The sequence below is a fragment of the Emys orbicularis genome, chromosome 2, assembly GCF_028017835.1.
Source record: "Emys orbicularis isolate rEmyOrb1 chromosome 2, rEmyOrb1.hap1, whole genome shotgun sequence".
Taxonomy (NCBI): Eukaryota; Metazoa; Chordata; order Testudines; family Emydidae; genus Emys; species Emys orbicularis.
Genome location: NC_088684.1, coordinates 299,662,564 through 299,686,966, shown reverse-complemented (window position 1 = coordinate 299,686,966; position 24,403 = coordinate 299,662,564). Strand labels below are relative to the sequence as shown.

At 55.3% G+C, this 24,403-nt stretch overlaps 1 protein-coding gene across 1 annotated transcript in view; it reads left to right on the top strand.

Annotated features, from left to right (window-relative positions):
- Positions 1 to 603: 603 nt before the first annotated feature.
- Positions 604 to 24,403, top strand: part of FASTK (Fas activated serine/threonine kinase) — a 32,308-nt gene continuing 8,508 nt past the window's right edge. The window contains exons 1-8 of the mRNA XM_065398524.1: positions 604 to 1,171; positions 7,641 to 8,111; positions 8,975 to 9,123; positions 9,302 to 9,518; positions 9,718 to 9,877; positions 11,224 to 11,315; positions 17,246 to 17,870; positions 18,369 to 18,483. Coding sequence (XP_065254596.1) covers positions 604 to 1,171; positions 7,641 to 8,111; positions 8,975 to 9,123; positions 9,302 to 9,518; positions 9,718 to 9,877; positions 11,224 to 11,315; positions 17,246 to 17,870; positions 18,369 to 18,483 — 2,397 coding nt within the window. The remainder of the gene's footprint in view (positions 1,172 to 7,640; positions 8,112 to 8,974; positions 9,124 to 9,301; positions 9,519 to 9,717; positions 9,878 to 11,223; positions 11,316 to 17,245; positions 17,871 to 18,368; positions 18,484 to 24,403) is intronic.

Below are 24,403 nucleotides of genomic sequence, written 5' to 3'. Positions count from 1 at the left end.
GGAGCGGGGCAGGGCGGGGGGCTGGCTGTGGGGAGAGCTCCCGGGTACCCTGTCCCAGCAGGGGGTGTGGAGGGAGTGGGACAGGGGGGCTGGCTGTGGGGAGAGCTCCCGGGTACCCTGTCCCAGCAGGGGGTGTGGAGGGAGCAGGACAGGGGGGCTGGCTGTGGGGAGAGCTCCCGGGTACCCTGTCCCAGCAGGGGGTGTGGAGGGAGCGGGACAGGGGGGCTGGCTGTGGGGAGAGCTCCTGGGTACCCTGTCCCAGCAGGGGGGTGTAGGGAGCAGGGCCAGGGACTGGCTGTGGGGAGAGCTCCCGGGTACCCTGTCCCAGCAGGGGGTGTGGAGGGAGCGGGACAGGGGGGCTGGCTGTGGGGAGAGCTCCCGGGTACCCTGTCCCAGCAGGGGGGTGTAGGGAGCAGGGCATCTGGTGGGACTTTTGAGGAGAGTGCAGGTGTCTCCTTGCTGCTTTAGCTGCTGATTCCCTCGTCCCGGGCTGAGGCCCCTAGGGACGCTGGGCCCTGGCTCTGCCTCCCTCATGCTCTTTCTCTGACTTTCTTTCAGGGTCTCCTTGTTTTCAGAAGCCCCTCGAGTTGCCCTCCCCTCACCATGCTGCGCCTGCTGCCATGGCTCCGCGCCCTGAGCCAGGAGAGCGCACGGCCCTGCGTCCTGCCGGGGCTGGCTGCTAGTGACACGAGGGGGGCCAGGATGTACCCGAGCTGCTACTGTGCGGGGAAGGCCAAGCCGCGGGCTGTGCTGCTCCCCCTGGATCCCTACTGCCATGGGCTGCTCCACAGCCTGCCCCCCGACGCCGGCAGGACTCGAGGCCATGGCAAGAGGAAGAGCTGGAGCTTCATCCACGAGAAGATGAGTTACGACACTTTCTTCACCATGAAGCGGCTGATAGAGCGGTCGCGGAGTGTGGGGGAGATGCTGCGCTGGGTCACCCAGAACCCCAGCAAGGTGTCTGCCAGCCACTACCCCATTGCCCTGCACAAGCTGGGCCAGCTGCTGCAGCAGCCGCAGAACCAGGCCGTGGTAAATGGAGAACACCGCGGACCCAACCAAGTGCTGGAGCAGCCAGAATTCCAGGCGCTCTGCCAGGCCATCATCAGTGGGTGCTCCAAGTTCGATAACTTCAGCATCGTCAATTGTCTGTACGCTGCCGCGGCCCTGGGTGAGTGCTCCGAGAACGGGGGGTAAGAGGTTATGTGCCATGGGGTGTGTGAGGGGTAGTGGGACTGCAGTGGGGCGCTGTGCATAGGGTTGGGAGGGCAGGAGGGGTTCTCACACGCGTGTGGACACCCAGTCTGTGTGGGTAAAGGGGTTACCTCCCTGGAGGTGGGCAGCTCTGGAGCATGGAGGGATACATATAAGGTGGACAAGGAGTGGCGCCTGGCTATGTGTGTGGGGACGTTGCCTTTATGTGTGTACGCAGGAGGTTTGGACCAGAGCCATACCTGTGTGAGTTCATGCCAGGGCAGGAGGCATTGTGCCATCGTGGGGGCAGAAGCTGCATTTGGGGGACACGCCTTGGGGCTTGAGCCAGGGAGGATAAGGAGAAAGAAATGTGAATCTGAGTAGGCTGCGTTTGTCTGAAGTGCCCAGAGGGCCTGTGTGAGGAGGAGGCTGAGAGAGTCAGCACCAGGTGGGCGTGGGGTGACAGCCGCTGCAGAAAGAGGGGCTGGGAACTGGGGTGCAGGCTCTGAGCTCAACAGGCAGCTGGACCTTCATTCAGGGGCAGCATCCCAGGTTCTGCCACACTTTGGTGTATGGGCAGGAGAGGAACATATCAATGGCCTGACTGGATCAGCCCCAAGGTCTGTGGCTCGTGCCGGAGACTTCAGAGGAAGGCATAAGAATCCTTCCATAGCTGATGATGTTACCCGCACAAAATTCTCTGTTACTCACGTGCTCTAAGGGCCCCCACCTTTACCCAGTTCCTAGGGCTCAAGGCGTAATCTTACACTCTGCGGGTTTGTGGGGTCTTTTACCAGTGAAAGAACCTCACACAGTAATATCCTACTTAACCTCTGTTTATTAACAATCCCCAAAACAGAAGGCACACGCTAAGCCTACGGTGCTCACCACTCCCAATAAGGCAGATGAGCTTTTCTCGCTGGCCGGTCAGGATCAGGTCATCTGGGAGACTCCAGTTTCTGCATGGTATGGTTGGCAGGGTGTTTTGTTCTGGCAGCTCTGACGCTGGGGCCTGGAGCTGGTTCCCAAGAACTTCCCTTTGGACCCCAATTTATATAGTGACACTTGAGTCCTGCTTAGCGGCACCTTAACCAATCATTTTACTAAATGATTACTAACCAATTCTCTAACCAATCCTAACATATTGTCAAACAATCCTTTAACCAATCCTACCCCACCACCTTCATTGATTTACACCTCGCAAAATTAGATATGTAACCGAAACAATCAAAACCAAGACCGAGACCGGACAGATAAACAATAGAGAAATGGGGACCATAAAGACAAAACAATAATAAAGTAGGGATTTCACAGTCACAACTATTGATAAGTGATTTCTTGCCGGACAGAACGCCATCAAACGAAGTTTTCTGTAACCATCTTAAGCTCCGTTTCTGTATTTGGGGATGGTGGGTGCTATTAGAACAGGAGTCTTCTTAACAGCCCGATGTTACATTGTTTTAATGTAATTTAGATGGAATGTGGGGATGTGACTTTCTGCTTCTTGGCTGATGGCTGCTGCTCTCTGAATATGGCTGCAGACAAAGGCCTCAGACCTTACAATATGGCTACAGGAAAAGTCCTTATCCTTACAATGTGGGGCAGTCTTCCCCAGCAGTAGGTTTTATCTAGTCCTTACTAGTCAGCGATCGGCTTAAGCCTTGGAGATGAGGTTTAATATTCCTGCAGAATTTGTGTTACAATAACTATTATGGGTGTTCCATAAACTTCCAATCCGTCTTTGAATCTTGCTAAATTCTTGGCTTCAATGACTTCCTGTGTCAGTGACTTGCACACTTTAATCACACGCCGTGTGAAAGGTGTTTTTCAGTTTGGAATTTCCCACCATTAATCTCATGGAATGTCCCCTTGTCCTTGCGTTCTAAGTCAGGGAGCACAAATGCACCCATCTGCTTTCTCTAGACCAGTCGTTATTTGTATAGACTCTTATCACATCCCCTCTTGCTTGTCTGCTCTCTAAGGAAACGGTCCCAGTTGTTTCAATCTCTCTTCATAGAGTTTTTCTGTAGTTTCAGCCCCGGGTCCCAGCAAGTCTAATGCTGGCCCTGGCGACCCCATTAAAATGGGGCCACAACACACTTTGGGATCCCGACCCACAGTTTGAGAACTGCTGTTCTAAGCCTTGGATCATTCTCACTGCCCTTGTCTGAACCCCCTCTAGCTCTGCAATATCCCGTCTGGGACAGAGCGTCCGTGCTGCACACAGGATCCAGAGGAGGCTGCGCCATTGGCTTATAAAAAGGCATTCGAATAGTCTCTGTTATTCACCACCCTAGTCCTTAAGCATCCCAGCATCACCTCAGCTGTGCACGGAGCAGAGATCTCCACTGAGCTGTCGGCAGGGACGCCCAGATCCCTTTCCCGGGCTGACACAGTTAATGTCGAGCCCTGTCAGGTGGACAAGTCCTTGGTACACCTCTACCTCGACATAACGCTGTCCTCGGGAGCCAAAAAATTTTACCGTGTTATAGGTGAAACCGCGTTATATCGAACTTGCTTTGATCCGCCGGAGTGCGCAGCCCCCCGCCCGCCCGCCCCACTGCTTTACCGCGTTATATCCGAATTCGCGTTCTATCGGGTCGCGTTGTATCGGGGTAGAGGTGTATTTTCCCCTCCAATGCGCATTACTTAGTATTTATCAACAGTGAACTTCACTGGCTGTCCTGCAGCCCTTTCACCCAGCTGGGCTTGGGATCTCTGAGTTCCTCACCACCCTCTCTAGGCCTGACTCACCTAAATAACTTATCAGCTGCCAATGCTGTTACTTCCCTGCTTACCCTCCTTTCCAGACCACTGATAAATTCATTAAACATGGGACCTAGCCTGGAGCCTTCAGGCCCCGCTGTTAACCTCTTGTCCTTCAGTCCTGCTCTCGCTTTCTGTGCCCAACCAGCCTTCGATCCACGACAGCACTGTCTCTCTCACCCCAGGATGACTTCGCTTCTTTAGCCACCTCTTGTGGGGGACCTTGGAAAAGGCCTTTTGAAAGTCTAAATTACGTCAGTTGGTTCAATAGATGAGTGAGGCGTGATTTTCCTTGGCAAAAATCACGCTGGTTAGACCCTGTGAAACCCAGTTCTTCCTGGTCTTTTAATAGACTGTTGTTAATGATCATTTCAACCAGTTTGTCGGGTACAGCTGTAAGGCTGACTGCTCTAATTCCCCGGATCACCCCAGGGCCTTTTTTAGATCTGGGTACAGCATTGACCCCTCTGGTCGTCTGGGACAGTGGCTGGTTTTTGTAAACAACTGCAGTCTTTAGCAGATCAGCCCCTTCTTACTGACGCTCCTTCGGGGCTCTTGGATGTACTGTTGGATTTCTGTTGGGCTCAAGTAGCCTCTGGCCACTGCCCGCTAGCCCGGTTCATTTAATCTTGGCCTTACGGATTCCCTTTTGTTCAGCAGCTCGTATATGTTCTGAGTGTCTCTTCCTGTTTGTTTCACTAGGATCCATGCCACCTGCGGGGATTTCACTTTCTTTACTTCTGACCTGAGAGCCTATTTGACCATCTGCCTCGTATTTCAATCTCTTCCTGAAATGTAGTGTCACTGTCATAGAATCATAGAATATCAGGGTTGGAAGGGACCTCAGGAGTCATCTAGTCCAACCCCCTGCTCAAAGCAGTACCAACTCCAACTAAATCATCCCAGCCAGGGCTTTGTCAAGCCAGGCCTTAAAAACCTCTAAGGAAGGAGATTCCACCACCTCCCTAGGTAACCCATTCCAGTGCTTCACCACCCTCCTAGTGAAAAAGTTTGTCCTAATATCCAACCTAAACCGCCCCCACTGCAACTTGAGACCATTACTCCTTGTTCTGTCATCTGCTACCACTGAGAACAGTCTAGATCCATTCTCTTTGGAACCCCCTTTCAGGTAGTTGAAAGCAGCTATCAAATCCCCCCTCATTCTTCTTTTCTGCAGACTAAACAATCCCAGTTCCCTCAGCCTCTCCTCATAAGTCATGTGCTCCAGCCCCCTAATCATTTTTGTTGCCCTTCGCTGGACTCTTTCAAATTTTTCCACATCCTTCTTGTAGTGTGGGGCCCAAAACTGGACACAGTACTCCAGATGAGGCCTCACCAATGTCGAATAGAGGGGAATGATCACGTCCCTCGATCTGCTGGCAATGCCCCTACTTATACAGCCCAAAATGCCGTTAGCCTTCTTGACAACAAGGGCACACTGTTGACTCATATCCAGCTTCTCGTCCACTGTAACCCCTAGGTCCTTTTCTGCAGAACTGCTGCCTAGCCATTCGTTCCCTAGTCTGTAACAGTGCATGGGATTCTTCCGTCCTAAGTGCAGGACTCTGCACTTGTCCTTGTTGAACCTCATCAGGTTTCTTTTGGCCCAATCCTCTAATTTGTCTAGGTCCCTCTGTATCCTATCCCTACCCTCCAGCGTATCTACCACTCCTCCCAGTTTAGTGTCATCTGCAAACTTGCTGAGAGTGCAGTCCACACCATCCTCCAGATCATTAATGAAGATCTTGAACAAAACAGGCCCCAGGACCGACCCCTGGGGCACTCCGCTTGATACCGGCTGTCAACTAGACATGGAGCCATTGCTCACTACCCGTTGAGCCTGACGATCTAGCCAGCTTTCTATCCACCTTACAGTCCATTCATCCAGCCCATACTTCTTTAACTTGCTGGCAAGAATACTGTGGGAGACCGTATCAAAAGCTTTGCTAAAGTCATGGAATAACACATCCACTGCTTTCCCCTCATCCACAGAGCCAGTTATCTCATCATAGAAGGCAATTAGGTTAGTCAGGCATGACTTCCCCTTGGTGAATCCATGCTGACTGTTCCTGATCACTTTCCTCTCCTCTAAGTGCTTCAGAATTGATTCCTTGAGGACCTGCTCCATGATTTTTCCAGGGACTGAGGTGAGACTGACTGGCCTGTAGTTCCCCGGATCCTCCTTCTTCCCTTTTTTAAAGATGGGCACTACATTAGCCTTTTTCCAGTCATCCGGGACCTCCCCCGATCGCCATGAGTTTTCAAAGCTAATGGCCAATAGCTCTGCAATCTCATCCGCCAACTCCTTTAGCACCCTCGGATGCAGCGCATCCGGCCCCATGGATTTGTGCTCATCCAGCTTTTCTAAATAGTCCTGAGCCACTTCTTTCTCCACAGAGGGCTGCTCACCTTCTCCCCATACTGTGCTGCCCAGTGCAGCAGTCTGGGAGCTGACCTTGTTCGTGAAGACAGAGGCAAAAGAATCATTGAGTACATTAGCTTTTTCCACATCCTGTTACTAAGTTGCCTCCCTCATTCAGTAAGGGGCCCACACTTTCCTTGACTTTCTTCTTGTTGTCACTTCTGGGGCCCTACCTTCTTCAGGATGTTGAACTTAATTCGATTGTGGTCACTGTTAGTGGCTCGGCTACTGTCACTTCTTCAATTACCTTAATTAAAATATTCATTTAAATTAAGAGATGAGTTAGGAATGATTAGCCTGCTTAGTGCCGCACCTCCTGGGTTTTGAAGGAGACAGGAAATTCCTCCTGTACAAGGCAGAGGAGGCAGTGTGAAGTTGTGGGATAGGTGTGACTGCTGGGCGGTCTGATCCTGTGCCCAGCAAAGTCAGCAAGACTTTCCATTGACTTCACTGAGCATCAGACTAGACCCAGAATGATCACAGGGAAATCGGCATCTTAGGTTTCAGCATCAACACTCCCCTCCCCCACCCCGGAGAGGAATGGGCTGTCACCCCTCTTCAAGCTGGCCAGGCACTGAGGCCAGTCTCACGGCATTGGTTGTGCTCAGGTTGCATTTCAACGTTTTCTTTGCAACCACGAGAGCTAAAACCCTTTTTTTTTTTTTTAAGCGGATATTTTAGAGCATGATTCTCAGGAGCAGCTGGAATCCATAGAGACCTGACTGATTTGAATCAGGTTCCCTTTCCGAGAGCTGGAGATACTTAAGCTGGAGCAGGGTGCTGGAGGGAAGACCTGCTGCGTGTGCCTGTGGCTCTGGGCGGTGGGGGGTTGCAGACACAGCAGTCTGGGCCTGTAAAAGCCCACTCATGGAGATCAGGAGCCTGCCCGGGTGCAGAGTGGATCCGTTTCTGCAGGATCCCAGCTTTAACTGAAACATCATGGCATTTCTAGCTCTTCTCCTCGGGAAGGACCCTCCAAATCTGACCATGGTGCTCTGCACCTCTGCCTGAGTCTGCCCACAGGCAGCTCCAGTGCTGCTGGGGCCACCTAGAGCTTCCCAAGAAGCCTCAGGGGTAATTGACAAGACTCAGCTCATGCTGTGGGCAGCAGCAAAACTGACCTGATCTGGGTTGGTTTCCTAGTGCTGCTGATGGGGAAGCTCTGAGTGGGGGCCGAGGCGGAACCCAGCTCCCGCAGCGAGTGGCTGCTGAGGTACGCCAGAGGGCAAGGTTTCCCTAATCCCTGCTCTGTCTCCAGGCCTCCCTGGCGAGTCGGCCTTGGTGCAGGTGCTGGAGGATGAGTCCCGGAGCCGCCTGGGGCGCTTCAACCAGAAGGACGTCTCCATGGTGTTCAGCAGTGTGATGCGGCTTCACCCATCCAGCCCCCACCCCCTGGTGGAGTCCTGCCTCAGCAGCCTGGAGCGGCACCTGGAGAAGGAGCGCCACCCACAGACCCTCTTCCTTCTCCTCTCCTACTACCGGCTCCGGGCCCAGGCGCTGCAGGGCCACCCAGCCTCTGACCAGCAGCTGCTCAACAACCGCAAGATCCTGCGCCTGGTCAGGCACACGCTGGGGCAAGTGAGCGCCGTACGCGAGCACGAGCTAGCCCTGCTGGACGAGATGTTGGCCCTGTGCGCTCAGGAGGCCAACAATAAGGCCCTGGAGGCCATCTTCAGCTCGCAGCTCTTCTATGAGAACCGCCAGGAGCGCTTCATCCGCAGCATGGCAGGTGAGGGCTGGGGGCTACCCCCTCCCCAGGCTCGCCTCAGACCTTTCCCCAGCATTGGCTGGTCTGGACTCCGGGCCACCCTCTCCACAGCCTCTGTTCCTGCCCTTCCTTGCCCCTGAGCTCAGCTGTGCTGCCCCTCCCCGGTGTGCCCTGCGGTGCTGGGGAAATGCCTGACATTCGAGCCGGAGTAGCAGCCCCAGCTGTACAAGTGTCCATTTCCCAGCCGTTCCCCTTCTGGGCAGAGGTGTCCCAGGCTGGTGGCTGGAGGGTGAATTCTGGATGCTGGAGCACAGGAACCTCAGCCGTTTGGGAGGAGGAGGAGGAAAGGGACGTCTGTACATGCAGATGTGCTCTTCTGAAAAGCTCCAGGCCCCCAGCAGCCTGCACGGGAGCTGCCCGGGGCTCGGCAGAGGTGGCCTTGTACCAACTTGCTGATTGCCTCCTGCGGTGGTGGTTTAAACATCACAGGCTGTGCCTGCCCTCTAAGCCGTGTGTCCCTGCTCCCCCAGGAGCACCCTGTGACGATCTCCCAGTGTCTGGCACGGGGAGCTGCACTGCGCAAGCTGCTCACACGGGAGCCTGCCTGTCAGTGGCTGCTCTGGGGGGCCTACCCCCATGGGACGGTCGAGGGTGCCCGTTCCGCTCTTGACCCCTTGTGCACCTCAGCCAGGGCATGTGGCCCAATCCTGCAGGGAGCGTGGGAGCAGTGTCCTTGTTTCAGTCGGAGCCCCAGGGAGTCCCATGCAGAGACCTGGCTTGGAAGGGCCGGGCCGGGCTGTTATCCTGCAGGACATGGGGCCCCAGGCAGGGCAGCATCTGGCGTTTCTGGCTGATGCAGCCCTTCTCTGTGGTGTTCCCTGCAGAGTGGCTCCCAAGGAAGGCCGAGAACCTCACCCCCTACACCATGGCGCTGATTGCCAAGTATGTGGCCCGGCACAGGCTGCGTGAGCTGCGCCTGCTCGACACCATCGCCAACTTCCTGCTGAAGCGTGGGGAGCAGCTGGAGAGCAAGGTGAGCGCCCTGCCCTGCCCCCATGGAGCTGTCCTGTTACCAAGGGGGATAACAGAGTCCCCCATGTGAGTGGGGAGCTCAGTGCAGTTACCAGGAAAGGGCCCCTTCAGGGCAAGGCCGGCCAGTCCTCCATGCCCCCTGCCTGCCCCAGCCTCACTCCCTCTCTCTCTGGCTGCAGGTGATCCAGAAGCTGGTGTTTCCCTTCAGCCGCATGAATTACCGGCCATCTAACCACAGCGAACTCTTCCCCAAGCTGGAGGCCATCCTGGAGCAGAAGGCAGCCAGCTCGCCCCTGGCCACTGTCAACATCCTCATGTCCATGTTCCAGCTCAGGCACTTCCCCCAGGCTGTCCTGCACCAGGTTTTCTCCCCAGCCTTCATCACCAATGTCATGAGTATGTCAGTCCTCTGCCCAGGAAACCCTCCTGGCTGGTTACAGCCCCCAGGGCTAGGGGTGGGAGGTGGGTCCCAAGGGGTTGGGTATGGCAGCCCTTTCCAGGAGTGCGGGGGGGGGAATCTGTCCCCTGCCCCAGGAAAGGAGGATCCCGACGTGAGCAGGGGACAGCAGCACTGCCTGTCTCTTTCCCGGTGCAGGCAGCCCCTACGCGCTGATCATGCGCCGCTACCTCTCTCTGCTGGATGCAGCATTGGAGCTGGAGTTCCGAGATTACAGCGGCCCGCGCCTCGATCCGCACTACCGGGTCCTCATGTTCGACCACGCCCTGACAGCTGACGAGGCCAACAGGAAATACAGGTTGGAGGGCTGGTGCAGGTGCAGGGTTTGAGGGCAGCAGGCTGTGCGGGCAGCAGGCCCGTGCCCAGCCCAGGGAGAGGGGGGGTGTTGGAGGGCCCGGCGCCCAGGCCATACGGGTCAGAGGGGCAGTGCCCAGCCCAGGGGGAGGGGGGGTGTCAGAGGGCCCGGCGCCCAGGCTGTACGGTGATGGGGAGCAGGGTTTGAGGGCAGCAGGCCGTTCAGGTCAGAGTGGCAGTGCCCAGCCCAGGGAGAGGGGGGTGTTGGAGGGCCCGGCGCCCAGGCCATACGGGTCAGAGGGGCAGTGCCCAGCCCAGGGGGAGGGGGGGTGTCGGAGGGCCCGGCGCCCAGGCCGTGCGGTGATGGGGAGCAGGGTTTGAGGGCAGCAGGCCGTTCAGGTCGGAGGGGCGGTGCCCAGTCCAGGGTGGGGGCGGGTGTTGGAGGGCCCAGTGCCCGGGTCGGAGGGGCGGTGCCCAGCCCGGGGGTGGGGGGAGAGTGTCAGAGGGCCCAGCGCCCAGGCCGTACGGTGATGGGGAGCAGGGTTTGAGGGCAGCAGGCCGTTCAGGTCAGATGACGTGTGAATTGTCAGGGCAAGGCTCCCACGTGAATGCCATGCGTGTTGCTGGGGAGAGTGGGGCAGCACCCACGGGCTGCTGCCCATCCCCCCTTCTCTGTAAGGAGCCTTAGGTAAGCTAGGGGAGGGGGCGGGGCCGTGGGACTGTCAGTTCTACAAGGAAGTGTGAGTTAGGGAGACGTGCTGCTCCTCCTCAGCCCCCCCACTGGCTCTACACCTCCTGCTCTGGGAGCAGAAGCGACCTACTACGAAGCAGCAGGGGAGGCGCCCGGCCCGGGGGCGCCCGGCCCGGGGGCGCCCGGCCCGGGGGCACGAGGCAGGGGAGGCGCCCGGCCCGGGGGCACGAGGCAGGGGAGGCGCCCCGAGGCGGGGGCGCGAGGCTCTCTACCGCGCAGTGCTGCGGCTCCGCCGCTGTAGAGCTGCTGTGTAGACAGGGCAATGGGAGGGGTTCGCCCGTTGCTGTGGCCCCTCCCCAAGAGGCGGGAGCTAGGGATGGACGAGTTCTTCTGCCAACCTAGCACTGTCTACATGGAGGCTGAGGTCAGCCTAGCTACGTTGCACGGGGGGGTGGATTTCTGAGCAGCGGGGCTGGGTCAGTCTAGTGTGGACCAGCCCTGGGTTAGTGGGGCAGCCGCAGCGGCGGGGCCCGTCGCGCCCTGTGGCCTCGGGAGGGATGGTTTGACGGGCGTGGACGTTGCAGCCCAGCAGAGGAGGTGGGAGGTGGCTGGGGGTCCTGGCTGGGGTTTGCTGTGACCCCTCTTGTTCCTCCCTTCAGTTACAAGGGGCTGGTGGCTGAGGCCCTGAGGCAGCTGGTGGGAGAGGAGTGCTACCGGCAGGACGAGGTGCTGCCCCCCGGATACTGTGCAGGTAACGTTCCTGGGGGTGTCCCTAGGGAGCAGGGGGTGCAGGCAGATCTCTCTGACCGTAGGCTCCAGGCCCCTCCGAGGAAACATGTGGTGCGGGAGAGGAGATGGCACACAGGCCCCTGGGGGAGCAGGGAATGCCCCCTCCTTGTGGGGCCTGGGGAGACCCCTCCCCGGCTGAGCTGAGCCTCTCCGAACGAGCGTGAGAAGCCGGAGGGAATTTGGGGAGTTTACTGGGGCTGGAAAGATGGAAGGAGCAAAATCTGCCTGGGCTCAGCCAGCCTCACTGCAGGTCACCCCAGTGCAGTGACAACGCCGCCGGACAGGCCTAGCCCTACCCCTGTGTGTGTGTGTGTGTGGGGGGGGTGTTCCCCAGGGTGGTGACACCCCCCCTCCCCCGCCAGACAGGCCTAGCCCTGCACCCCTGTGTTGGGGGGGGGGGGCGCTCCCCAGGGCGGTGACCCCTCCCCCACCGTCAGACAGGCCTAGCCCTGCACCCCTGGGGGGGACGGACACTCCCCAGGGCGGTGATACCACCCCTCCCGCCCCCCACTGGACGGGCCTAGCCCTGCACCCATATTACAAGGGTGGGGCGGGGATTTTCCAGGACACTGATGTGGCTCAGCCTCGTGCCACCCCCAGCCCAGTCGCTCTATAAGGGCCCCAGTCATGAGTGGGCCCAGGAGCACTGTTCCTAACTCTGGGGCTCTGAGGCACACTCCCAGGGGCCGACCTCGTGCCCATCACCCTTCCTTGGGGAGCGGGGCCCGGCAACCCTAGACCTCCCACACCCAGCCCCGAGCCCCCTTGCTTGAACGTGTTCCCTCGGAGTCCCGCCTGCGGGCGTGCAGGGCTGGGCTCTGGTTCTCGGGAGCCCCGCAGGGACGCTGTGGCCGGACGGCAGGCTTAGCAAAGGCTATTCTGAACCCCAGGCACTTGACTCTGGAAAGCACTGGAGTGATACAGCTCTTGGCTGCCTTCACGATGTTGTACTACCCCTAGTGAATCCTGGCTTTGGTCAGTGTCCGCAGGCCAGGCCTGGGCTTCTTATACACGGTGGGGGCCTGCCCCCTTCAGAGGGCAGCCCCTGAAATACGCGCCAAGTCTGCCCTACGGACTCCTGCCCGCACAGCCGGGGAGGCAGTGACTGACCGGGCTGGGCCGGCAGAAGCCCCTGGTGTAGACACAGCGATCCCTGTTACCGGGCTCACGGGGCTGCAGTAAGCTGTGCTGGTACAGAGCGCCGTGTGGCTAGTGTAAGCTGTACTGCCCGGAGCGCTGTGCTGGTACAGAGCGCCGTGTGGCTAGTGTAAGCTGTGCTGCCCGGAGCGCTGTGCTGGTACAGAGCGCCGTGTGGCTAGTGTAAGCTGTACTGCCCGGAGCGCTGTGCTGGTACGGTGAGGTATGGCATGTAGTTCACCTGGCCAAGCACCCCCCAGCAGGTCTGGCCTTAGCCTTGCTCTGCAGGAGAGACGTGTCATGTGGGGGGGATCATTAGCATCTCTTTGACATTTCTCCCCCCGCGACTGCCCCAGTGCAAACGCAGCTCTGCTGGGGAAAGGCACCTTGCTTCACTCGGGGCCTGGGGCTAGCCGAGGGAAACGCCCTCTTGCCGCTGGAAGCTGTCCCCCCAAGAGGAGGGGTGGCTGGTACAGCTCCACAGGTGCCTTGGGCTCTGACCCCCTGAGCCCAGGCTGAGGACGTCCAGCCCCTGCCCCCATCCAGGCTTCTGGTCACGGGCGTCACAGTCTGGCTGCTCTGGAAGAAGCTGAGCCAGGACTCGGATGCAGCGTGACCCCCAGGGCAAGCCCCCTCGAAGTGCTCAGCCCCCGTCCACCGTGAGCTCCCCTCAGCGTGTCCCCCTGGACGGGACTCCTGGGGAGCCTCACGCCCCCAAAGGGCCCTGCCCCCCAACGCCGCCGCCAGCAGTGACTCCCAGCCACCGTGGGACACAGAAACCAGGAGCCCAGCATAGAGCAGAGCTTGTGAGCACAGGGAGCAGGAACATTCAGCCAAGTCCATCTTGGGGGGGATCCAGAGCCCTGGGCTCTCCCCCCTGAGTCCCAAACCAGGAGACTGACTCGCTTCCAGCTGCCTGGCCTCCATCAGACCCCTTGCCCCTCCTCTGTCCTTTGTCTCTTTCCCAGGCTAGCAGGTCACATGGTCTCTGTTCTCCCAACACCTCCGATTGATTCTTGCAGAGCAGGGGGCCTGGCCTTCAGGTGCCAGGCCAGAGTGTTGGCTGTTCTCTGCAGCCAGTCGCAGTCACACCTGCCCTCTAGGGGTCTCTGCAACAATCACACACCCTTATCCCACCACCTAGACACTTGAGTAACACATAGGGGAAACTGAGGCATGCTACAGTATTCAGAGAACATAAGAAGGGCTGTACTGGGTCAGACCAAAGGCCCATCCAGCCCAGTATCCTGTCTACCGACAGTGGCCAATGCCAGGTGCCCCAGAGGGAGTGAACCTAACAGGTAATGATCAAGTGATCTCTGTCCTGCCATCCATCTCCACCCTCTGACAAACAGAGGCTAGGGACACCATTCCTTACCCATCCTGGCTAATAGCCATTAATGGACTTAACCTCCATGAATTTATCTAGTTCTCTTTTAAACCCTGTTATAGCCCTAGCATTCACAACCTCCTCAGGCAAGGAGTTCCACAGGTTGACTGTGCGCTGTGTGAAGAAGAACTTCCTTTTATTTGTTTTAAACCTGCTGCCCATTAATTTCATTTGGTGGCCCCTAGTTTTTGTATTATGGGAACAAGTAAATAACTTCTCCTTATTCACTTTCTCCACGTCACTCATGATTTTATAGACCTCTATCATATCCCCCCTTAGTCTCCTCTTTTCCAAGCTGAAAAGTCCTAGCCTCTAATCTCTCCTCATATGGGACCAGTTCCAAACCCCTAATCATTTTAGTTGCCCTTCTCTGAAGCTTTTCTAATGCCAGTATAGCTTTTTTGAGATGAGGAGACCACATCTGTACGCAGTATTCAAGATGTGGGCGTACCATGGATTTATAGAAGGGCAATAAGATATTCTCTGTCTTATTCTCTATCCCCTTTTTAATGATTCCTAACAACCTGTTAGTTTTTTTGACTTCCACTGCATGGACGTCTTCAGAGAACTATCCATGATGACTCCAAGATCTCTTTCCTGATTAGTTGAAGCTAAAATAGCCCCCATCATATTGTATGTATAGTTGGGGTTATTTTTTCCAATGTGCATTACTTTACATTTATCCACATTAAATTTCATTTTGCCATTTTGTTGCCCAATCACTTAGTTTTGTGAGATCTTTTTGAAGTTCTTCACAGTCTGCTTTGGTCTTAACTATCTTGAGTAGTTTAGTATCATCTGCAAACTTTGTCACCTCACTGTTTACCCCTTTCTCCAGATCATTTATGAATAAGTTGAATAGGATTGGTCCTAGGACTGACCCTTGGGGAACAACACTAGTTACCCCTCTCCATTCTGAAAATTTACCATTTATTCCTACCCTTTGTTCCCTGTCTTTAACCAGTTCTCAATCCATGAAAGGATCTTCCCTCTTATCCCATGACCACTTTAATTTACGTAAGAGCCTTTGGTGAGGGACCTTGTCAAAGGGTTTCTGGAAATCTAAGTACACTATGTCCACTGGATCCCCCTTGTCCACATGCTTGTTTGACTCCTTCAAAGAACTCTAATAGATTAGTAAGACATGATTTTCCCTTTACAGAAACCATGTTGACTTTTGCCCAACAATTTATGTTCTTCTATTATCAGGGGGTAGCCGTGTTAGTCTGTATCTACAAAAACAACAAGGAGTCTGGTGGCACCTTAAAGACTAACAGATTTATTTGGGCATAAGCTTTCGTGGGTAAAAACCTCAAATCTGTTGCATCTGAAGAAGTGAGGTTTTTACCCACGAAAGCTTATGCCCAAATAAATCTGTTAGTCTTTAAGGTGCCACCAGACTCCTTGTTGTTTATGTTCTTCTATGTGTCTGACAATTTTATTCTTTACAATTGTTTCAACTAATTTGCCCGGTACTGACGTTAGACTTACCAGTCTGTAATCGCCGGGATCTCCTCTAGAGCCCTTTTTAAATATTGGCGTTACATTAGCTATCTTCCAGTCATTGGGTACAGAAGCTGATTTAAAGGACAGGTTACAAACCATAGTTAATACACCTCTACCCCGATATAACGCTGTCCGCGGGAGCCAAAAAATCTTACCGCGTTATAGGTGAAACCGCGTTATATCGAACATGCTTTGATCCGCCGGAGTGTGCAGCCCCGTCCCCCCGGAGCACTGCTTTACCACGTTATATCTGAATTCGTGTTCTATTGGGTCACGTTATATCGGGGTAGAGGTGTAGTTCCGCAACTTCACATTTGAGTTCTTTCAGAACTCTTGGGCGAATGCCATCTGATCCCGGTGACACGTTACTGTTAAGTTTATCAATTAATTCCAAAACCACCTCTGTCACAGACACCTCAATCTGTGACAGTTCCTCCGACTTGTCACCTACAAAAGCCAGCTCAGGTTTGGGAATCTCCCAAACATTTTGTTATTACCTTTGGAGTTTTTGGCTAGCTGTTCTTCAAACTCCTTTTTGGCTTTTCTTATTACATTGTAACACTTAATTTGGCAGTGTTTATGCTCCTTTCTATTTACCTCACTAGGATTTGACTTCCACTTTTTAAAAGATGCCTTTTTATCTCTCACTGCTTCTTTTACATGGTTGTTAAACCGCAGTGGCTCTTTTTTAGTTCTTTTACTGTGTTTTTTAATTTGGGGTATACGTTTAAGTTGGGCCTCTATTATGGTGTCTTTGAAAAGTGTCCATGCAGCTTGCCAGGATTTCACTCTAGTCACTGTACCTTTTAATTTCTGTTTAACTAACCCCCTCATTTTTGCATAGTTCCCCTTTTGAAATTAAATGCCACAGTGTTGGGCTGTTGAGATGTTCTTCCCACCACAGGAATGTTAAATGTTGTTATATTATGGTCACTATTTCCAAGCGGTCCTGTTATAGTTACCTCTTGGACCAAATCCTGCGCTCCACTCAGGACTAAATCGAGAATTGCCTCTCCCCTTGTGGGTTCCTGTACCAGCTGCTCCAAGAAGCAGTCATTTAAAGTATCGAGAAATTTTGTCTCTGCATTTTGTCCTGAGGTGACATGTACCCAGTCAATATGGGGATAATTGAAATCCCCCATTATTATTGAGTTCTTTATTTTGATAGCCTCTCTAATCTCCCTTAGCATTTCATGGTCACTATCACTGTCCTGGTCAGGTGGTCGATAATAGATCCCTACTGTTATATTCTTATTAGAGCATGAAATTTCTATCCATAGAGATTCTATGGAACATGTGGATTCACTTAAGATTTTTTACTTCATTTGATTCTACATTTTCTTTCGCATACAGTGCCACTCTCCCCCGCACAGAGAAAACATTAAGATCATTCCCACTTTGTCACAGTCCCCCTCGGCCCTGAGTCCAGGCTGAGGAAGTTCAGCCCCTGCCCCCATCCAGGCTCCGGTGTGGAGTTGATTGTGCTGGTGGGTGTCCGGGTGAGCGAGACAATCAGTGGCAATGGCCCTAGGTTGCTCTGCGCCCACTTCTGGGACACAGTCGCTCTGCTAGAGGTCAGTCCCTCACTCCAAAACGACATGCTGGGCCGCGGGGGGCTGCAGCAGGGTGTGGGGCACGCTCTAGCATGGAGTTCCCAGTGTGACAGACGTATCCCTGCTCTGGCATGCCTGGCAGCCAGTGCCCCAGGGGGTGCGTCTGAGGGCTCCCACCAGCCCCTGGGTGCCCCTGTTTTCCGGCCCTGTCCCTAAGGGCCTAGGGTATGTAGTGATGCCTTCAGCCCTGCCCCATGGACCCTGCAGCAGCAGCTCCTGCCTCTGATCCATGCTCTGTCTCTGCAGATTTCTTGTTGTGGATTAACCGCTCGGGCACGGTCCTGCCTCTTGCCCATGTCCCTGCAGCCTACAAGGTTGCCTGCGCTCGCCCTGGGGTGCCCTCTGCCGCCAGCTGCCTGCGTTCCAGCGTCCTGGCCCTCACCGCTGACTTGCAGGACTTTGCACCATTCGCTCCGGAGACACCCAGCAGCCCCGAGGGCCCCCGGGAAAGCAACCTCACTGGGCATTTCCTGCCCACGCTCTGCCCTGCCCCAGGGGGCCCTTGCTACCAGCCCCCATCAGACTACTACTGCAGCCTGAGCAAAGAGCACTCGCTGGAGAGCCAGGGCAGCTCCACGCTCAGCAGCCCCTCGGAGTGCCTGGCCCCGCAGCCGGCCGCCACTTCTGACTGCTCTCCCAGGGGCACCTCCACAGCCGTCCTCTTCCAGTTCCCTATCAGCAAGATCCTGGAGGAGGGGGAGGCAACAGCCGGCTGCCCGGGGCCTGATCGCAGGGGACAGCAGGCCCAGGAGGAGCTGGGCGAGGGGAAGGCGGCCCCAGCCGAGGAGACCTGTGCTCTGACCTCCCCACACCTGCCCAGCCCCAAGAGAGGGCCGAGCGACGGGCTGCAGGGAGCTGAAGAGATTCAGAGGTACTGGGCAGGGCAGGATCTGGGCTCCCCGGCTCTGTTCCTCCAGCACTGTCCCAGTCCCCTCCCTCTCCCCTGCTGGCTGAGTCCATCAGCCCCTGCCCCCCCTCATCCCCTGTAGGGCATCGGTACAGAGCAGGTTCAGGACTAGGGCCCTGTGCTGGGCAAACCTCACCCCCGGCCGGCCATAAGGCCCAGGGTGCGCCTCCCCAGCTGTGCCGCATCCTCTCCCCTCCTTCGGCCGCAGGGCAGCGAGTGCAGCGTGCCCGTTAGTGGGTAACGTGCCCCAGGCCCAGCCAGGGGGTCTAGGGGCCAATGTGGGTCAATCCTCTGCCCCCCGTCCATTGCGCGTCTGGGGTATAATGCTGCCGCCCCCAGCCCCCCTTCCGCTCCCCTGGCCGTGGGGCATCTGGAGTATAACGCTGCCGCCCCCCTTCCCCTCCCCTGGCCGTGGGGTGCTGGGCAGAGGGTAATGCTGCCCCCCCGCTCTGTCCTCTGCAGGGTGGTTCTCTCCGTCAATGACAAGTGGCATTACTGCCAGAACTCGGACATCCTGGTGGGTTCACGAGCCATGAGGAACAGGCACTTGCAGCTGCTGGGTTACTGCCTGGTTCAGGTAAGAGGCCTGGGGCTGGGGCGGGGAGGCTGGGCGGCCCCGCGGGCCCCTCTCCTGGGTGCAGGAGCTGGGCGGGTAGTCATTAGATGGCAGTGTGTTGGGCGCGTCCGTCCCTGAGGGAGCGGCAGGGGCTTTGGGGTGAAGGGGGCTCTGCCTGACAGCCCCGGAGGTGAGGCTCTGGGGATCCGCAGTCACAGTCACCCATTGTCGGACCACAATGCTGCGCTCAGAGCTGTGAGCCTGAGCGGCTGAGCAGGGGGTGCTGCCTTCCCCTGCCCCATGACGAGACTCGGTGCCTGCCACAGGCCCACAGAGCTCCGCCCTGCCCTCGCTGGGGGTGAGAATGGCACGTCCACTCCCAGCACACGCTGCCTGTGGGAGGGCCAGGCACCTCTGCCCAGAGCTGCCACTGGGTGCCCAGCGCACATCCGAGCAGCTCCGTGGCTCTGGGCAGCGTCACTGACCCGGAGCGGTTGCTGTTGGCCAGCAGAAGCCAAGGTCTGAGGGGCGCCCTAGGGTGGCGATTGAAGAGGTGGACAGGCAGGTGTCCTGGTGGCTCTTCCAGGCCCTGTCCATGGGGACCCCATTCTAGAGGCAGGAATTGTGGGTCAGCAGCATCCAGCGGGGCCTGCTGTGTCTGCATACCCTGGTGTCCCCCCATCCCCCCAAACCAGGCTCCACTCCTCGGCGTGCCTGTGGCAGCAAGCCCCAGCTCGTGTGTGACGCCTGCGCCTTTTCAGCCAATCTGTGTTATGAGGCCGGCTAGTTCAGTCCGGGGGTGCCCCTTGCCGGCTGCCTTCTCTTTTCTTCCGCTGGCTCCTGGCTGCCTCATGGCTGGGCCTGTGCCCGCTGGCCTTCAGCCACGCCTGGCGTGTGAGGGACTCGACTGGCGCCAGCGTGCTTTGACCTCTCGCTCGGTGCTGGTCCCACTCCTCCAGACTCGCTCCAGGTCTTGCTTCCAGCGGCTCGCTGCTCCAGCTTTGCTGGTCGACATTCCACTCTGAGATACCGCTCCATCAACAGCCAGTGAATAGAGATCCCCCTCCACCAGTGCCAAGCAGGGTCCTCCGTCCCCAAGAGCAAGCGTGGCTGGCTGGCTGGCACGATGGCGGCACCGCTGCCTGCTCCAGGCAGGGCAGATCGGTGCACCGTACCCGGGGTACTTGGCCTCGGCCTCTGCACCTTCTCTATGTCCCAGACCCAGACGCCAGCTGTCTCTGCCTGGTGCAGCACCGCTGGCCCTCTGCCTCGTCTGGCGTCAGTGGCTTCCGCTCAGCCCTTGCTGGCGTGGGGGGCCGGGGCTGGGGGGCATGGAGGACTGTGATAGATGGGAGGTCAGTGGCCTTTTTGGCCTTAAACTCAGACTCTAGCCCCAGTACCGAGGGGGCTCTCTGGGTGCTGGCACCAATGCAGACACCAGGATCTGCCGTACCGGACCTGTTACCGACACGAGTCTCCAGCAGTGCCAGCAGATCTGTAACTACAGACAGCTCAAGCTTTGGTACCGACGTTACTGCGCCAGCTCCCTTTGGCACTAGGACTTTCACTGCCGACCCGGGGTGGCAGCACCTCCTCTAGAGCAAATATACCTCTGTGCCCCTTCTCCAGAGTCAGGAGTGACCCTCCCCGGGCAGCCAACGCCTTCTGCTAGGGCTTCCCTAGGAGTCAGTCAAGGGGCACTTGGATGCCGCCCCACAGCACACCCAGACCTCAGACAGCTGGTACTGCCCTGCTACATCACCTCAGGCCCTGCGCTCACCCCGGCCTGTTCCTCTGGCCTGCTGCCTCCGGACCTTCCATCAAGCACCCCAGATCCTCTCCCTTGGTCAGATAACCAGAACCTCCGAGCTGAAGGGGAGTCTGAGCATGATGGAGAGGAGCACAGAGAGCAAAGAAAGAAAGTGACACCCCCCTTCTCCCCACTGACCTCCGGTCCTTCCAGGAGTTGCTGGGAAGAGGAGCATGTGCCCTAGATATGGGCCTCTGAGCCGTGCAGGAGAAAGCATGTCACTTGTTCGATGACTTCCCCTCACCCTGCCCCCAGACAATGCCAATAAACCCGGGAAGGGCCAGGCAGGATCCGACTTACGAGTACCTCTGCTCTCGCCCAGCTCTGGGCACCCAGGACAACCGAAACGTGGGGTTGCAGAGAGCCGCCCTGACGGAGAAGGGTCTCAGAGATTGAATCCCTGCACACCAAAGCCTGGTCTTGGGCATCACTGCGGCTGCATAGCAAATATCAGGCACCATTCACCAGACATGCCAAGGAGCTGGGGTGGCACAAAGTGTCTTCCTGATAACAAGCTCCTGTGGGTAGCCTGAGCCAAGGAATGCAGGGGTTAGAACCTCTCTGCAAGTGACCCTGGCCCAGCCTGGGCATCCTGCCTCCCACTCTCAGGGGCTGCCAGAGGGGTCCAAAATGTTACTGAAGATCTTCCCCTCCAGGGGCTGGACCATTAGCTCCCGTCCGGATGGGTCGTTGCACACCCCGAAGGACTCTAGGAATGCTGAGCTCCCTGGGTATGTGGTTTTCTCCTGGTAGCAGGTGTATATGTCAAGAGCGGAGTGAGTTTGGACAGAAAACCTCCTGCCAACAGAGATAGCTGACTATATTGCTCAGAGAAAGCATCGCTTCTCCTGCAGGGAGCTCCCGTCTCTTCTACCACCCCCCTACATTGTCCCCAAGGAGGAGAACTGGCATTCAGGTCTGAGAGCCTCATACCGATCCCACCACAGCCTCCTTCGCTCTACCCCGCTTTTGTTGCACTTTCCCATTTTTCCCAGGCCTGGGCTGGGATTACATCACAGCAGCTACCAAAGGCTGCTCTGTGCATTCCCCCTCGCCCCTATCCCTGTCTCCCACAGGAGCTGTAGAAGGCCCATCTCAGGAGTTCAAAGGGAGGGGCTTCTGTTCTCACCACTTATCCCAGAAGAAAAGGGGGAGGTGGCTGAACTAGTCCATCAGCTCCAGTTCAGAAGGCAACACGAGCCTCCCTCACGCCCTCTAGATGCTCAGGGTTGGCGTGCGGCTGTCAACCTTCCCCATGTGTGTTTTCACACAGCGGTTCGTCCGGCCCAGAGGCTGCCCCTGCTTCACAGCACGACTGGACTGTTACCTTACAAGGCTCTAGCTGTTTGCAGTGTCGCAGAATGCCTGGCTGGGCTGGCGCACACCTCTGAGAGACGCTCTACCCTGCCCTCAGCCTTTTGCTCCTTGCGACTGAGAGTGAATTACAACAAGTTGCCTCTCTCCTCCCTGTGCACAGAATTCATAGGGGCTGTCTGGATTGCCCGTGGGCAGAGCCACACCTTCCTCGAGAGGTGTCAGGCCATCCCTGGTCTCCACCCCAAGGGAAACTCTGCAACTGCAACAAGAACCTGGCTTGGGCTGTTAGGTTACACGGTATCACGCATACACATGACAACACTCGCCAGAGTTCACCTCTGCCCGCTCCGAGGCTGTCTGGGGTCTATTTCCCAGCCCACTAAACATCAGGGAATCATAGAAAGGTAGGACTCGAGAGGTCACCTGGTGCAATCCCCTGCACTCAAGGCAGGTCTACGTAATAACTAGACCATCCCTGACAGGTGTTTGTCCAACCTGCTCTTAAAAGCCTCCAATGACAGGGACTCCACAACCTCCCTGGGAAATTTATTCCAGTGCCTAACCACCCTGACAGTTAGGAACTTTTTCCTAATGTCCAATCTAAACCTCCCTTGCTGCAATTTAAGCCCATTGCTTCTTGTTGTAGCCTCAGAGGTTAACGAGAACAATTTACCTCCCTCCTCCTTGTAACAATCTTTTATGTACTTGAAAACTGTTCTCATGTCCCCTCTCAGTCTTCTCTTCTCCAGACCAAACAGACCCAGTTTTTTCAATCTTCCCGCATAGGTCATGTTTTCTAGACCTTTCATCATTTTTGTTACCCTTCACTGGACTTTCTCCAATTTCCTGAAATGTCAGGCCCAGAACTGGACGCAATACTCCAGCTGAGGCCTAATCAGCGCGGAGCAGAGCAGAAGAATCACTTCTCGTGTCTTGCTTACAACACTCCTGCTAATACATCCCAGAATGATGGTTGCTTTTTTTGCAAGTGTTCCACTGTTGACTTATATTTAGCTTGTGATCCACTATGACCCGCAGATCCCTTTCCACAGGACTCCTTCCTAGGCAGTCATTTCCCATTTGTATGTGTGCAACTGATGGTTCCTTCCTAAGTGGAGCACTTTGCATTTGTCCTTATTGAATTTCATCCTATTTACTTCAGACCATTTCTCCAGTTTGTCCAGATCATTTTGAATTTTAATCCTATCCTCCAAAGCACTTGCAACCCCTCCCAGCTTGGTATCGTCCGCATAAGTGTACTCTCTATGCCATTATCTAACTCAGTGATAAAGGCATTGAACAGAACCGGCCCCAGAACTGATCCCTGCAGGACTCCACTTGTTATGCCCTTTTCCAGCATGACCATGAACCATTGATAACTACTCTCTGGGAACGTTTTTCCAGCCAGTTCTGCACCCACCTTATGGTAGCTCCATCTAGGTTGTATTTCCCTAGTTTGTTTATGAGACAGTCATGCGAGACAGTGTCAAAAGCTTTACTAAAGTTAAGATATACCACGACTACCACTCCCCCCTCCCCCAAGACTTGTTACCCTGTCACAGAAAGCTATTAAGTTGGTTTGACATGATTTGTTCATGACAAACCCGTGCTACTGTTACTTATCACATTATTATCTTCTATGTGTTTGCAAATTGATTGCTTAATTATTTGCTCCATTATCTTTCCGAGTACAGAAGGTAAGCTGACTGGTCTGTAATTCCCTGGATTGTCCTTATTTCCCTTTTTATAGGTGGGCACTATATTTGCCCTTTTCCAGTCCTCTGGACTCTCTTCTGTCTTCCATGACTTTTCAAAGATAATTGCTAATGGCTCAGATATCTCCTCAGTCAGCTCCTTGAGTATTCTAGGATGCATTTCATCAGGCTCTGGTGACTTGAAGTGATCTAACCTATTTTAGCCTGAGATCCTACCTCATTTTCACTGGTGTTCACTATGTTAGACATCTGATTGCTACTAACCTTTTTGGTGAAAACAAACAAAAAAGTCATTTAGCACCTCTACCATTTCCCACATTTTCTGTTATTGTTCCCCCACTCACTGAGTAATGGGCCTACCCTGTCTTTGGTCTTCCTCTTGCTTCTAATGTATTTGTAGAATGTTTTCTTGTTACCCTTTATGTCTCTAGCTAGTTTGATCTCATTTCGTGCCTTGGCCTTTCTAATTTTGTCCCTACAGATTTGTGTTATTTGTTTATATTCATCCTTTGTAATTTGACTGAATTTCCACTTTTTGTAGGACTCCTGTTTGAGGTTCAGATCATTGACGATCTCCTGGTTAAGCCAGGGTGGTCTCTTGCCAGACTTCCTATCTGTCCTACGCAGTGGGATAGTTTGCTCTTGTGCCCTTAATAATGTCTCTTTGAAAAACTGCCAACTGTCTTCAGTTGTTTTTCCCCCTAGACTTGCTTCCCATGGGATCTTACCTACCAACTCCCTGAGTTTGCTAAACTCTGCCTTCTTGAAATCCATTGTCTTTATTGTGCTGTTCTCCCTCCTACCATTCCTTAGAATCATGAACTCTATCATTTCATGATTACTTTCATCCAAGCTGCCTTCCACCTTCAAATTCTCAACCAGTTCCTCCCTATTTGTTAAACTCAAGTCTAGAACAGCCTCCCCCCTGGTAGCTTTCTCCACCTTCTGAAATACAAAATTGTCTCCCATACATTCCAAGAACTTGTTGGATAATCTGTGCCCTGCTGTGTTGTTTTCCCAACAGATGTCTGGGTAGTTGAAGTCCCCCATCACCACCAAGTCCTGTGCTTTAGATTATTTTGTTAGTTGTTTAAAAAAA